Raw genomic sequence first — 12,307 nt, 5'->3', positions numbered from 1 at the left:
GTTAGTAATAAATCAATTGAGAGTAAATATCAATTTTCGTTCAGTTTTTTATTAATATCAATAAATTCAGTGAATTTTGACCAGTGGAATACTTATTTGTTAAACGAAAGCAAATATCAGGGGTACTAGATTCAATTTTCCAAACTATAAGGGATTTACGTGTAATAACACCAAACTATAGGGGTGAGAAGTGTAATTATCTCTTGTGGACTAAGAATTATTTTTTATTTTTTAAATTTTTAAAATTTTTTATTGACTAAATGAATAATTTTTTAAATTTTTTCATCCACCCTATTAGATTTTTTACAAATTTCTATTTTCTTTTTAATACAATAAGGGCATAGTAACAATTTCATTCATCAATTCATGAATTATATAATTTCATCAAATATCAGGATAGTATTTGTAATTTTCTAAATAACAAGAGGGTATTTGTAATTATGTCAAACTTTAAGAGATGTCGTTATAATTTATCCTTATATTTTTATGTGATTTTTTTAATATTCAAATTACAACTTGTGATTTTTGAAAGTGATGAATATGAAAATTGCCTCTTAACAAGTATAAAGAATTGGGTTGCACAACTTGGTGTTCATTCAAAACGAACATCCAAAATTTTGAATTATTATTATAAAATAGAGTATTTTGTTAGGTATTTAATAGATTTTTTTACTTCATGATTTAGTAAATGAATCTTAATGTACATGTCATTAGTCAAAAATGACGTGCGATACAAGTTTAATCGTATTGTATTACAAGTAGTAATTTTCCTTTTTAGTAGTTCAAATATTACCCTTTCTTCTTTTCATTGTATGATATTTTAAAATATTTAACTTCAAATTAATAAAATAATTTATACTAACCCGACCCATTTGAACCGACCAAAATTCAATCCAACTCGCCCATTTGCCACCCCTACATTTGGGCAATTCTCTTTTTGGCAACTTCTTTTACATTCTTTTCAATCTATTTCTTCTCTCTTACTTAGACTCTGATACCCCCACTTCTTTCCCCTTTGCCGTCATCGCCCTCCCTTTCCCCAGTTCCCCTCGTCGCCCCCCCCCCCCCCCATCCCTTTTCCTTTTCCCGTCGCCACCCCCTTTCTCCAATCCCTGTCCCTGCACCGCTTTCCCATCTCTTTGTCTCAGTCGTCGCTAGTCCCCGTTCTCCCCAATCCCGTAGTTGCGCTCCCCCTCCAATGTCGATTGTCGTCGCCGCCTTTCCCCTCCTTCTAGCACTCTCTCTCTCTCTGTATATATAGTTAAAATACATAATATAATTGTTTTTATATAAAAAATAATATATGTATTTTGAATTAAATTTTATATTTATCTATATCGTTGATTAAAATTATGTAAAATCTAGACCATTGATATGTCAATCAAATTTGGCCATAGTTCAAATCAAATCCAATGATTTTAAATAATGTAAAAATGTAATTTTATAAAAACGATATATTTAAAAAATATAGAAAAGCACGTGTAACTCAAGTAATCGAAAGAGGGGATTTTTTGCTTCATTTTTAAAAATACAAGAGAATAAATTGCACTTTAATCATGTACTTATAAGATTAATATTTTGACTCATCTATACTGTTATAATTTTTTTTTCTCGTACCAATTATTAAATACTCAAAAATCTATCCTTTAATTCATTTCTTTTCTTCAAAATAAATTTGGTTAAATAATAATTTTAAATTTTTGATCCCAATTTTACAATATTTTTTAAAAAATATTTAAAAAATAATCTCAAAACCTAATAAATTTGGTCCAAATGTTACTATATTTATAATATTTTTTAATCAAATGAAACTATGTTAAACTCGTAAAGTGCTTGACCAAAAAAATAAAACCACGCCGTCCTATGGGACACAAAATGGGGCGGATCCGCATCTGACCCGCCTCAAGACTTGCCAATACTTCTTAAACAATACGGGTATGGGGCGGATCCGCATGTGACCCGCATGCCATTCCTAAACCCTAGTCGTCCACTACTTAAGCCCTTCAAACTACTTGCTCAAGCCTCAAACTTTAAATCACCTCCATTCCTCTCCGCGACGTACGTCGCCGGCACCGCTTATATAGCGGCGATCCGCGGAACTGTAACCGCCACCGTCTAGAGTGGACGGCCAAAAAGCACTAGTTTTCTCCAGCTATTTCATTGGGTAAGGGCCGTTTCTTTCCGTTTCTATTAGGTTTTCTTAATTTTATTGCTCTTTTGTATCCTTAAATTTTGAGTTTGCCTGATTTGTTTACGGTATTAGTCTTTTTCTTTTTTTACAGAATGATTGCGTGTTATTTGGTAATTTATTGGCTTGCTACGTTAGCTTTTGTGCTTTGCTGTTGTTTAGGAGCCTTTCTCATAAATATATTATCAAAATTGCGCTTGTGCAGCAAGAACTGCAGACTTCTGTATAATTTGAATTCGATTTCTAGTCATTGAACTTAGTATTTTATCCGTTTGCTGTAATCGATCTTTGCTTACTTTTTAATTTGACTTTTATCTGTTGTTTAGGTTCTAGTTGTATGTCTTCACTTTGTACTTGTTTTCTTTAAGTTCTAGTTCTGAAGCTTGAATTTAATGTCAATTTTTTGGCCCAAGATATAATGGTTATTCTATCTTTCATTGATATGCAGTAAGTTTTTCTCTTTGCAACTATTGGTCGCCTGTGTATGATTGTTTGTTCTACATGCATATATTGCATATTTATGTTTTCATGAGTGATAGTTGCTGAAAATTTTTGTTGCACTAAACCTGTCAATTATGTGGTATTAATATTTGATTGCCATTTTTTATTCTATTATTTTTAATAATTCTAATTTACATTTGTCGTATAGTGGCAGATAAAGAGTAAAAATGGTGCAGTATAATTTCAAGAAGATTACTGTTGTGCCCACGGGGAAGGATTTTATTGACATAATTCTCTCTCGCACACAACGGCGAACACCTACCCAAGTTCACAAGGGATATGCCATTTCACGTCTTCGGCAGTTTTACATGCGCAAAGTGAAGTTTACCCAGCAGAATTTCCATGATAAGCTTTCCACCATTATCGAAGAGTTTCCCCGGCTTGATGATATCCATCCTTTCTATGGTGACCTGCTCCATGTTCTCTACAACAAAGACCATTACAAGCTTGCTTTGGGCCAAATTAACACGGCGAGGAACTTGATTGGTAAGATTGCTAAGGACTATGTCAAATTACTGAAGTATGGAGATTCTCTTTATCGATGCAAGTCACTGAAAGTCGCTGCTCTTGGGCGCATGTGTACTGTAATTAAACGAGTTAGCCCTAGTTTGGCTTATCTTGAACAGATTAGACAACACATGGCAAGATTACCTTCAATTGATCCAAATACTCGAACAATCTTGATCTGTGGGTACCCTAATGTTGGCAAGAGCTCATTCATCAACAAAATCACCAGGGCTGATGTTGACGTACAACCATATGCGTTCACCACAAAGTCATTGTTTGTTGGTCATACTGACTATAAGTATCTGAGGTATCAGGTGATTGACACGCCGGGAATTCTTGATAGGCCATTTGAGGATCGCAACATCATTGAGATGTGCAGCATTACAGCTCTTGCCCATCTCAGAGCAGCTGTGTTGTTTTTCCTCGATATCTCTGGTTCTTGTGGATATAGCATTGCACAGCAGGCAGCTCTTTTCCACAGCATCAAATCACTATTTATGAACAAACCACTAATCATAGTCTGTAATAAGACCGACTTGCAGCCACTGGAAGGGATCTCTGAAGACGATAGGAAGTTGGTCATGGAGATGAAGGCAGAAGCTATGAAAACTGTGATAGGTCAAGGCGGTGAACCAACAGATGATAATAGTGTCCTGTTGACAATGAGCACTCTAACTGAGGAGGGTGTAATTTCTGTAAAAAATGCTGCATGTGAGAGATTATTGGATCAGAGGGTGGAATTGAAAATGAAGTCAAAGAAATTAAATGACTGTCTGAACCGTTTCCATGTTGCGATGCCTAAGCCGCGTGACCAGAAGGAGAGGCCACCTTGTATACCTCAGGCTGTTTTGGAAGCCAAAGCTAAGAAAGCTGAGGAAACTGCAGAGAAAGAGAAGAGGAAATTGGAGAGAGATCTGGAAAATGAGAATGGAGGTGCAGGTGTCTACTCCGCGAGCTTGAAGAAGCACTATATTTTAGCGGACGATGAATGGAAAGAAGATGTCATGCCAGAAATTCTTGATGGACACAATGTATATGACTTCATTGACCCTGATATACTGATGAGGCTTGAGGAGTTGGAGCGAGAAGAAAGTGCTCTCCAGGGGCTGGAGGCAGATGATGATTTTGAGATGGATGGGGCTGAGCTGACGCCTGAAGAAAAAGCAGCACTTGCAGAGATCAGGAAGAAGAAAAGTTTGCTTATTCAGCAGCACAGAATTAAAAAGAGCACAGCTGAGAGCCGGCCAACTGTGCCTAGGAAATTTGATAAAGACAAACAATTTACAGCAGAAAGAATGGGGAGGCAACTATCATCTTTGGGGCTTGATCCAACCATGGCAATTAACCGTGCTCGTAGCAAGTCTAGGGGTCGTAAGAGGGAGAGATCCCCTGACAGGGGTGTCAATGATGGTCTTCATTCCATGGAAGTGGATGGTGACCAACAAAACAAGAAGCTCCGCTTGAGGTCGAGGTCTGCTTCTAGATCAAGGTCAAAATCACGGCCACCAGGTGAGGTGGTCCCAGGAGAGGGCTTCAAAGACACTGCTCAGAAGAAGAAGGCTATTAAAATGGCCAAGGGTTCTAGCAAGAAGAGGAACAAGGATGCTCGCAGAGGAGAGGCAGACAGAGTCATTCCTACTCTCAAACCAAAACACTTGTTCTCTGGCAAGCGCTCAACTGGAAAAACAGACAGACGTTAGTAAAATCAAGGTATTTTCTGCATACTTTCTGTCTGCCTTTGGTTTTCTGTGTTGCACTTGGCACTGAACAATGGAAACACATTTTAGCATCCAGAAATCCACCGCCTCAGCCTCTTCTGCTGTGTTTCTTTCGGTAAAAGATGGAGGGGGGGTGGATGGAGGGTGTGTTAATAAGCCATTATCTTGCAAGCCTCGAATCCTCAATGTTGTTTCATTTGTCATAATACTAAACTGATTCCATGTTTTTACTTAGAACTTATAACCTATGCACCTTATTGGACTCTTTATTTGAAAATAGATCAGTTAGCATAATTGAGGAATGGAGCAAAGACAATCTAGTGAATATGCTCAAGTCTTTCTCATCATCTTTCATTATCCAATATCTGATGTCATCCATTGCTTCTCCTGTAGCAGAGGAATTCCCTCTGTTATGGATTCATATACAACAGCCTGTGGAGTGCCATCTATGGGGGAGCTGTATCGGATATGCTGTACAACTGCAGCTTGCTATTGTGGAGAATCTCTTTGTTTGTTGATTAGATCATTCTGCCCCCTTTCTCTGATGTTAGTGCAATTTTGATCCTTAAAATGGTTTTGCTTAAGTTTTGTTTTACTTAAATATTTACAGATGCTTTGGTCACGATTTAGTTGAATACCAATTCGTACTGTAATCAGAGGTTGTTATCAAACTTGTTATAAAGAAGCGGAACTGCAGCCAGCATGGTGTATCTTTATGGTTCTTGCCTGTTTTATGCTGGCAAAAGATAACATGTCTGCTGACACTAATTGTTTGTTTATCTGTCTATCTATCTGCATTGGTGTATCTATCTACATTGTTGTAAGGTTCTAGTTGAGAGACGGCAGTAATGGTAGAGTGCATATGCAGCTGGCCGAGCTGATTGGCTCAAGTGTCGCCTCTCAGTAAGTCAAAACAGCTGCATATATTGAAAACATTGATGGTACAAATAACCAGCTCTTGCCTGCTCGAGTATTAGCGGCAAGATAGAGAGTGCCATACATCCATGAGCCTTGGACTATTCAGCTGGAGTTGATTGGAGCTTTTGCTTGTTTGTTTGTCATAGACCCATCATATGTTTTGTGTCAGTTTTGTTTTCTAAAATTCACTTCATATTTCTTTCTTTGTCTATGATTGCAGTTTACTTTCAGTGTTTCAAAGAAATGTGGGTGATTTTAATTTATTGCGACGAGTTAAAGTAGGTTAATGAGTCGTTTATATGGTATCTTCTTTTAAGATTTTTTTCAACTTTGTTTGCAAGTCTTTTAAACCCATCCCTATTTCTTGACCGTTGTGTTCTAACCCTTTCAAGAAGTAGATTTGGATTTTGGCTTTACCAATTTCACATGACAACTGTAAATTGTAAAAGAAAAGGTAAACCAGAAGTTATCCAGAGAGTAGAATGAAATGTGCAAACCGAGAAGAAGAAAAAGAAAAGAGATAAATTATCAAAACTAAGTACTAAAATGATATTTTGTTTGATTATAAAAGAGCATAGATGTTAAAATTTATCAAGTTTTGATGTATTCAAAAGTATTATGAAACTATTAGAATAAAAGAATAAGATTGAATTATGTCCACCAACACATTCTTGATTATAATAACATTTTTCATCAATGGCATGATTTATTAATAAAAAATTAAACATAACAGAGAACTTATTAGGACCCATACAAAATGCATAATGTAATTGTATGTGGAGATAATTACCTCCGTTCTTATGAGGTTTGGTGTAATTATACAAAAATTTCTTATGATTCGAAAAATTATATTTAATACATCTAAGATCTATTTTTGTCTAGTAAAAAATTCCTCAATTAGTCAAAATTCATTGAATTGCTGATATTAATAAAAATTTAATGAAAATTGATATTTACTTTTGTTTGATTGATTATTAACTTATATTTTTTTTTGAACTAAATTACTCTTATAACGGTGAAGATAAAACTTCTCATATGCATTAACGCGTGAAAACATACGAGGATAATTTGACTATAAAAAGATTTATTTGACCTGTAATAAGTCAATCAGGTGTTGATATAAATTTTTTTTAATTTTTTGTTAATAATAACAAATTCAATAAATTTTGACTAAATGAACTTATTTGTTAAAAGAAAGCAAATTTCAGGAATATTAGATGTATTTATCAAACTACAGAAAATCTATTTGAAATTATACCAAATCTCATAGAAAGATGGTGTAATCATCCCTTATATTTATTTAATAACCAACATCGGGCTCATGTTAAAATATTTAAAACTCAGATTAATTCAAAATTAGGTGAGTTCAAAATTGGGATTATGAGTTTCAATTCATATTGCCATCACTAATTATAATTAATATTTTAAAATTTAAATATAAATTTATTAAACGCGGTACTATGAAAATACAAGTTGACAGCTCTTGAACAATACGGCACATATCTTTAAGATTATGAATAATTATATATACATCCCTTGATTATGATTTGTTTGCATATATTATTTATATTTTTTGCACAAATAATTAGATCAATTAAAAATATCAACGTCATTTATATAATTATATAAGTAATTTTTATTTTTTAAAAAATTACACGCACCGTAAAACTCGTGATATCATTTATTTATTAGGTTTTGGCTAATAAGTGTGAGCTATATAATTTATTCAAGTGGTTTATATTGTAAATATAATTATCAATGAAAATTATTTAAAAAAAATATTATTTGAAGAAATTAATGAAAACCCTCACCAACTCAAGCAAACAACTATTCCAAACTTATCCGTGTCGTGTCGTGTTATACTCGATTTTTTGGTTGATCACATCTGACATGAACGTAATCTTCATGTTTTGATGGGAGCCATTGTGACTCACGGATTTTGGATACAATTATTCTTAAAAATATGCAACAAAGGAGTTTTAGTGTTCAACTTCCTTATGCTCTTAGTGCATGCCCACTTTATTATTTATGACGGATTTCTTAATCTGTCAAGAAATCCACCTAATTGATGCTTGTTGTACTGTACTTATATACCCTTTTACTTAATGAAAATAACATTTACTGAAAAAAAAAAAAAACAAAAACAACTATTCCAAACTTGTGGGTGAGTTTTGTGAAAATGAAATTAAATAAAAATAAATAAAAAAATGTGACCGACTGAAGTGGTGTGACAGTTAAATAGAGAAGATTCAGAACAAAGATCATCTCAAATTCCAAGCCTATATATGCATAGAGTAAATTAGGGAGAGGAATGGCGGCGCTGAGGCGAGGTCTGGTGGCGGTGGGGGTGAGAGAGGGGAGTTGGAATGCGGTTATCGCGACGTTGATTTCACCCGACGCCTATTCCGAGTCGGCTCCGTCGCCATCGTCGGTTAAATACGATGTGGCTAATCCGGTGCTGATTGACAACTCAGTTGATTCAGCCGCCACTGAGATTAAGATAGCACCAACTCTGCTTCAGCCGCGCGTCGTCGTGTACGATGGCGTCTGCCACCTTTGCCACGGCGGTAATTGTTATCTGTTTTATGTTCGTTTGGTGTAATTGTATATGCTTGGTATGGGAAAGGAAGTATGATTGTTTTGTACACGGGAGCATTTTTTGTTAGTATTATGAACCGGGATACTCGGAATAATCTGTCGTCGAAACAGAAAGTAACAGAGAGATATGGATGTGTTTGGATTAGTGAATTACTTCGATGCTTTAGGAAATGTATCTCCTGATGATACAGTTTTACTTTTATGTATGGGTGGAAAAGTAATAGAGGGACAATAATGCTAAAACTCGGTCCGTGGTAGAGTTCCTTAATAGAGGTTTGGGTGTTGAGTAGCTTCTGGCATTATGGGATGAGCTTGGAGCATTTGTTAATAGTAAAGAGAAATGGCTGTTAAGAATTTATTCATTTACATGAAATTATTCTTGGATTGCCCGTGAATGTTAAGATTATTGATGGGACCTTTGAATAGATTCTTCCACTTTCAAGTTGGTGACTTGTGAGCGGTAGTTAATAATGAGAGATAAGGATGTATAAATGGCGTGAAAACAGCAAGACACATTGACGCTTGAGACGTATGCGAGGTTATATTGTTTAAATTGCATGCTGACGTTATGAATTTTCGTTTGGAGTTCAGTTAGATTATTAAATGCATCTAATATTACAAAGAAGTAGAAAAGGCTGATGGTTAATGAATGTCTTTGATATGAAAGGGATGTTTTGGCATTATCTTTAAGGTGAAATGTTGAAGCTCAGTCTCTGGGAGATTTAGAATGATGCTCTCGTTGAACAAGTTTTTACAGGTTGCATCATAGAAATCTTGATATGTGAAGATATATTGCTACTTTTTTTTTTTTAAATAATATCATTTTCTTGTAGTTGAGATTATTCTGTGTTTAGAGGTCTAGGTTAAGAATTTTGAAATGTTTCCTTCCATGACTCAGAAATTTAGAGTAATCGAAATTTCCAGGATGAAAACTTCTAGTCCTGACCCTGTGCTCTCACCAATACTGTGCCTCTTCCAAGCAATGCCTACTTTTTTGTTATGTTGCTTTTGTCTTTCTTGGGCATAGCAGATTAGAATGCTTAACGTTTCCTTTGAATTCTCTAATATGCAGGAGTGAAGTGGGTTATTGAGGCTGACAAAGATAAGAAAATCAAGTTCTGTTGTCTGCAGTCAAGAGCTGCTGAGCCCTACTTCAGTGTTAGTGGACTGCAACGAGAACATGTTCTTCGTCGCTTCCTGTTTGTTGAGGGACCTGGGTCATACCACCAAGGCTCTGCTGGTAAATCCTCTCTCTTATTCGTACCACATTTCACCACAAAAATTTGGTAAACTGACGGTTCTTTCTCTGAATTTTCTCCAGCTGTTTTGAGGGTTTTATCATATTTGCCCCAGCCTTATTCTGCATTAAGTGCTCTGATGATTATTCCTGCTCCTCTGAGGGATGCCGTTTATGATTATGTGGCAAAACGGCGCTATGAATGGTTTGGTAAAGATGATGATTGCTTAGTCCTCAAGGAGAAGGAGTTGTTGGACCGCTTCATTGATAGGGAAGAATTAATGCAACGCACCCACTCCCACAGAAAATCATGATAAGGGTGCAGCAATCATCTCATCGGACTAGTTCGCTAGTATAAATGGTTCCAAATTTGTCTCTAAGACTGAAAAGATGATTCTTCAGCGTGAAGACTGTAAATAGGATCTCTCTTCACCAGACCATAATTTAAACTAGTTGCATGTTTTCACTTTGACATGGAAATTGCACAATTATAGAAGGCAATTGAAATTACAGTGTGGGTCGACATATGCTGTTAATTTTCCACTGCTTCATCTCTTCGGTCTCATATTTATTTGATTACTATTGTACCGGTTGATGAATTGTACTGCTTTCTCAAGTTTAATTTTGTCAGCTGCTCCATGTTCTTTCTGTTCACATTTAGTTATGTTTGAAAATGCTCAGGACAAAATAGTCAGCTTACCAAATGACAAATGTGAACTGACTGAATTTAGTATAGCTACATCTCTTACTGAAACAACTACAACTTTCGAGATTGAGAACGAGGTTCTGAACATCATCAAGAAACAAATCCTGGAACAGTTTGGTCTAAGTACTCTGCTGCAATAAACTACAGTTGACAAAAACCTATACTTTCCTCACTACAATATTCACCTAACTCCTAATAAAACAGACTCATGAGCTTCCTGCCAGACTTGTATCACAATCTTGTGACATTTTACACACATTATACGAATTCTAGGTGCTAGTCCACTCTTTCCAGTCCTTGTCAACATGAGCTTGAGCCCATTTAACTGCAGCTCGGGCAGCCTGAGGTCCACCAGGTAAGCCTCTCTCGTTTATTGTATCAGCCATGTCAATGAACGGAATGACCAATAGTGTTCCTGGACCACCATACTCAGCATGCAAGAATTCGTTGAAGATCTGCTAGGAGTACAACATGGATGATAAAAGATTCAGACAGTTGTTATTTACATTACGCAGCTTCATCATACATAGAAAGTTATACTTTATGAATCTCTTTCAATATACACAAACTCGAAAGTAAAATTTTTCAAATGTGCACCCCCTTTTCCCAATATTTTCACAGATCTAATGTATCTTCAGATAATACAAAATGCAGCAGGAATGTTGAAAAGAATCGGAAGTTTTACATCTAGAGATGTATCTAAATCAATATTCTTGGGACACACTAAGATCAGCAATGCCATAATGAGGAAGTGTATTGAAAGATCTATGGCTTACAATACATTGGAGAAGACATACTCCTCATATTACATTATCAATTCATGACAAGATAAACACTCAATAACTCATTTAAGTTGAAGATTGTATAGACACGGACAATATATTCCGACCATGTCTTAACACTCGATTAAACAACAAACAAGGTGGTCGACTTCTTCCTGCAAATCTTCAAGAAGTCTAAGCTTATACTAGCATGTAAAAGGAGTACATGCAAAACAGCTCTAACAACAATCTTTCCTGTCAGCCTAAAATCTACAAAAGTCCATACAATATACCGAGCAAGCAATCCTAGTTTCACCCTGCTATAAATTATCCTAATCTCCAACCGAAGGTTGTTCTTCGACATAATACATGATACAAAACCAACATCTAGCACTGAAAATCTGGTCAATACCCTAGCTTAATATGTTACATCTCAGAGATCTGTTAACAGAAGGAAAGAACAAGAAAAGAGAAAGAAAGTATTAAACCAACAAAGAGATAAGAGGCAGATGACAAGACATACCTGTGTACAGATTCCAACAACTTCATCTATAGAATCTCCAAAAATATCTTTCTTGGACAATTTCTTAAACAAATGGGTCTCAAATTTTTCAGTCTCCTGGACAGAAGAAAGAAGTAATTTCATTATTTTTCCAACCTAAGAAACCAAAAACATAAGAAAATTAAGAACCTTTGATACAAAAGCAGCAGAAGGTAAAGTGAGAGAGTTGAAAAGATTGATAGCAATGCTCACGGAATCAGCAAATTCTGGAATTGGGTCAGGGAATTTGTACTCCTTTTCAGCCCTGCAGATGAAGTTAGAATTTCTATTTCTAAAAATAAGTAAAGAATGCGGAGCATGATAAGCAAGGGTTTTAGGTATAGTTCTAGATGAGGAAACTGGAGTTAAGCCACATAATTTAAAGGGAAATAAGAAGAATTTTGAAGATGAGGAAGAAGATTGAAGAAGTGAAGGCGCTGCTGCTGACATAGCCCAATCCATTTCTCTTATTATCTTCTATTTCTAACTCAATTAACAAGTCTATCAAAACGAACCGTTTTTAGCTCAAGTCTTTAGACTTCGACTTTCTGGAGTATGTTAAAGGGTTTATCATTTATTCCTTTTGGGTGTTTTTTTATTTTTTATTATATGTTCGTGGTAGGCCAAATTCG

General features: G+C 35.5%; 3 protein-coding genes across 6 annotated transcripts; 2 read left to right on the top strand and 1 right to left on the bottom strand.

The window, feature by feature from the left end:
• The first annotated feature begins 2,004 nt into the window (after positions 1-2,004).
• Positions 2,005-5,614, top strand: LOC105168216 (nucleolar GTP-binding protein 1). Of its 3 annotated transcripts, none has more exons than XM_011088195.3 (3): positions 2,005-2,164; positions 2,838-4,906; positions 5,311-5,614. In XM_011088195.3, the coding sequence occupies exon 2, from the start codon at positions 2,857-2,859 to the stop codon at positions 4,894-4,896; it is 2,040 nt and encodes a 679-aa protein (XP_011086497.1). In that variant the 5' UTR covers positions 2,005-2,164; positions 2,838-2,856; the 3' UTR covers positions 4,897-4,906; positions 5,311-5,614. The 3 variants fall into 3 exon arrangements, with proteins under 3 accessions (XP_011086497.1, XP_011086498.1, XP_011086499.1); XM_011088196.3 differs by having other exon boundaries at positions 5,308-5,614; XM_011088197.3 differs by having other exon boundaries at positions 5,195-5,614.
• A 2,471-nt stretch (positions 5,615-8,085) lies between these two features.
• Positions 8,086-10,190, top strand: LOC105168215 (Putative thiol-disulfide oxidoreductase DCC). Its single transcript, XM_011088194.2, has 3 exons — positions 8,086-8,399; positions 9,503-9,670; positions 9,752-10,190. Exons 1-3 carry the CDS (start codon positions 8,144-8,146, stop codon positions 9,979-9,981), a joined length of 654 nt encoding a protein of 217 aa, XP_011086496.1. The 5' UTR covers positions 8,086-8,143; the 3' UTR covers positions 9,982-10,190.
• A 181-nt stretch (positions 10,191-10,371) lies between these two features.
• PRIN2 (Serine/Threonine-kinase) lies at positions 10,372-12,256 on the bottom strand. Of its 2 annotated transcripts, none has more exons than XM_011088778.3 (3): positions 11,826-12,256; positions 11,658-11,753; positions 10,372-10,828 (listed from the first exon to the last, which is right to left on the bottom strand). In XM_011088778.3, the coding sequence occupies exons 1-3, from the start codon at positions 12,135-12,137 to the stop codon at positions 10,643-10,645; spliced, it is 594 nt and encodes a 197-aa protein (XP_011087080.2). In that variant the 5' UTR covers positions 12,138-12,256; the 3' UTR covers positions 10,372-10,642. The 2 variants fall into 2 exon arrangements, with proteins under 2 accessions (XP_011087080.2, XP_020551565.1); XM_020695906.2 differs by having other exon boundaries at positions 11,889-12,243.
• Positions 12,257-12,307: the final 51 nt, after the last annotated feature.

The sequence above is a fragment of the Sesamum indicum genome, linkage group LG8, assembly GCF_026168435.1.
Source record: "Sesamum indicum cultivar Baizhima isolate 11 linkage group LG8, ASM2616843v1, whole genome shotgun sequence".
Lineage (NCBI taxonomy): Eukaryota > Viridiplantae > Streptophyta > Magnoliopsida > Lamiales > Pedaliaceae > Sesamum > Sesamum indicum.
Note: the sequence above shows the minus strand (reverse complement) of the source record. Positions and strands in the feature narration are given on the sequence as shown.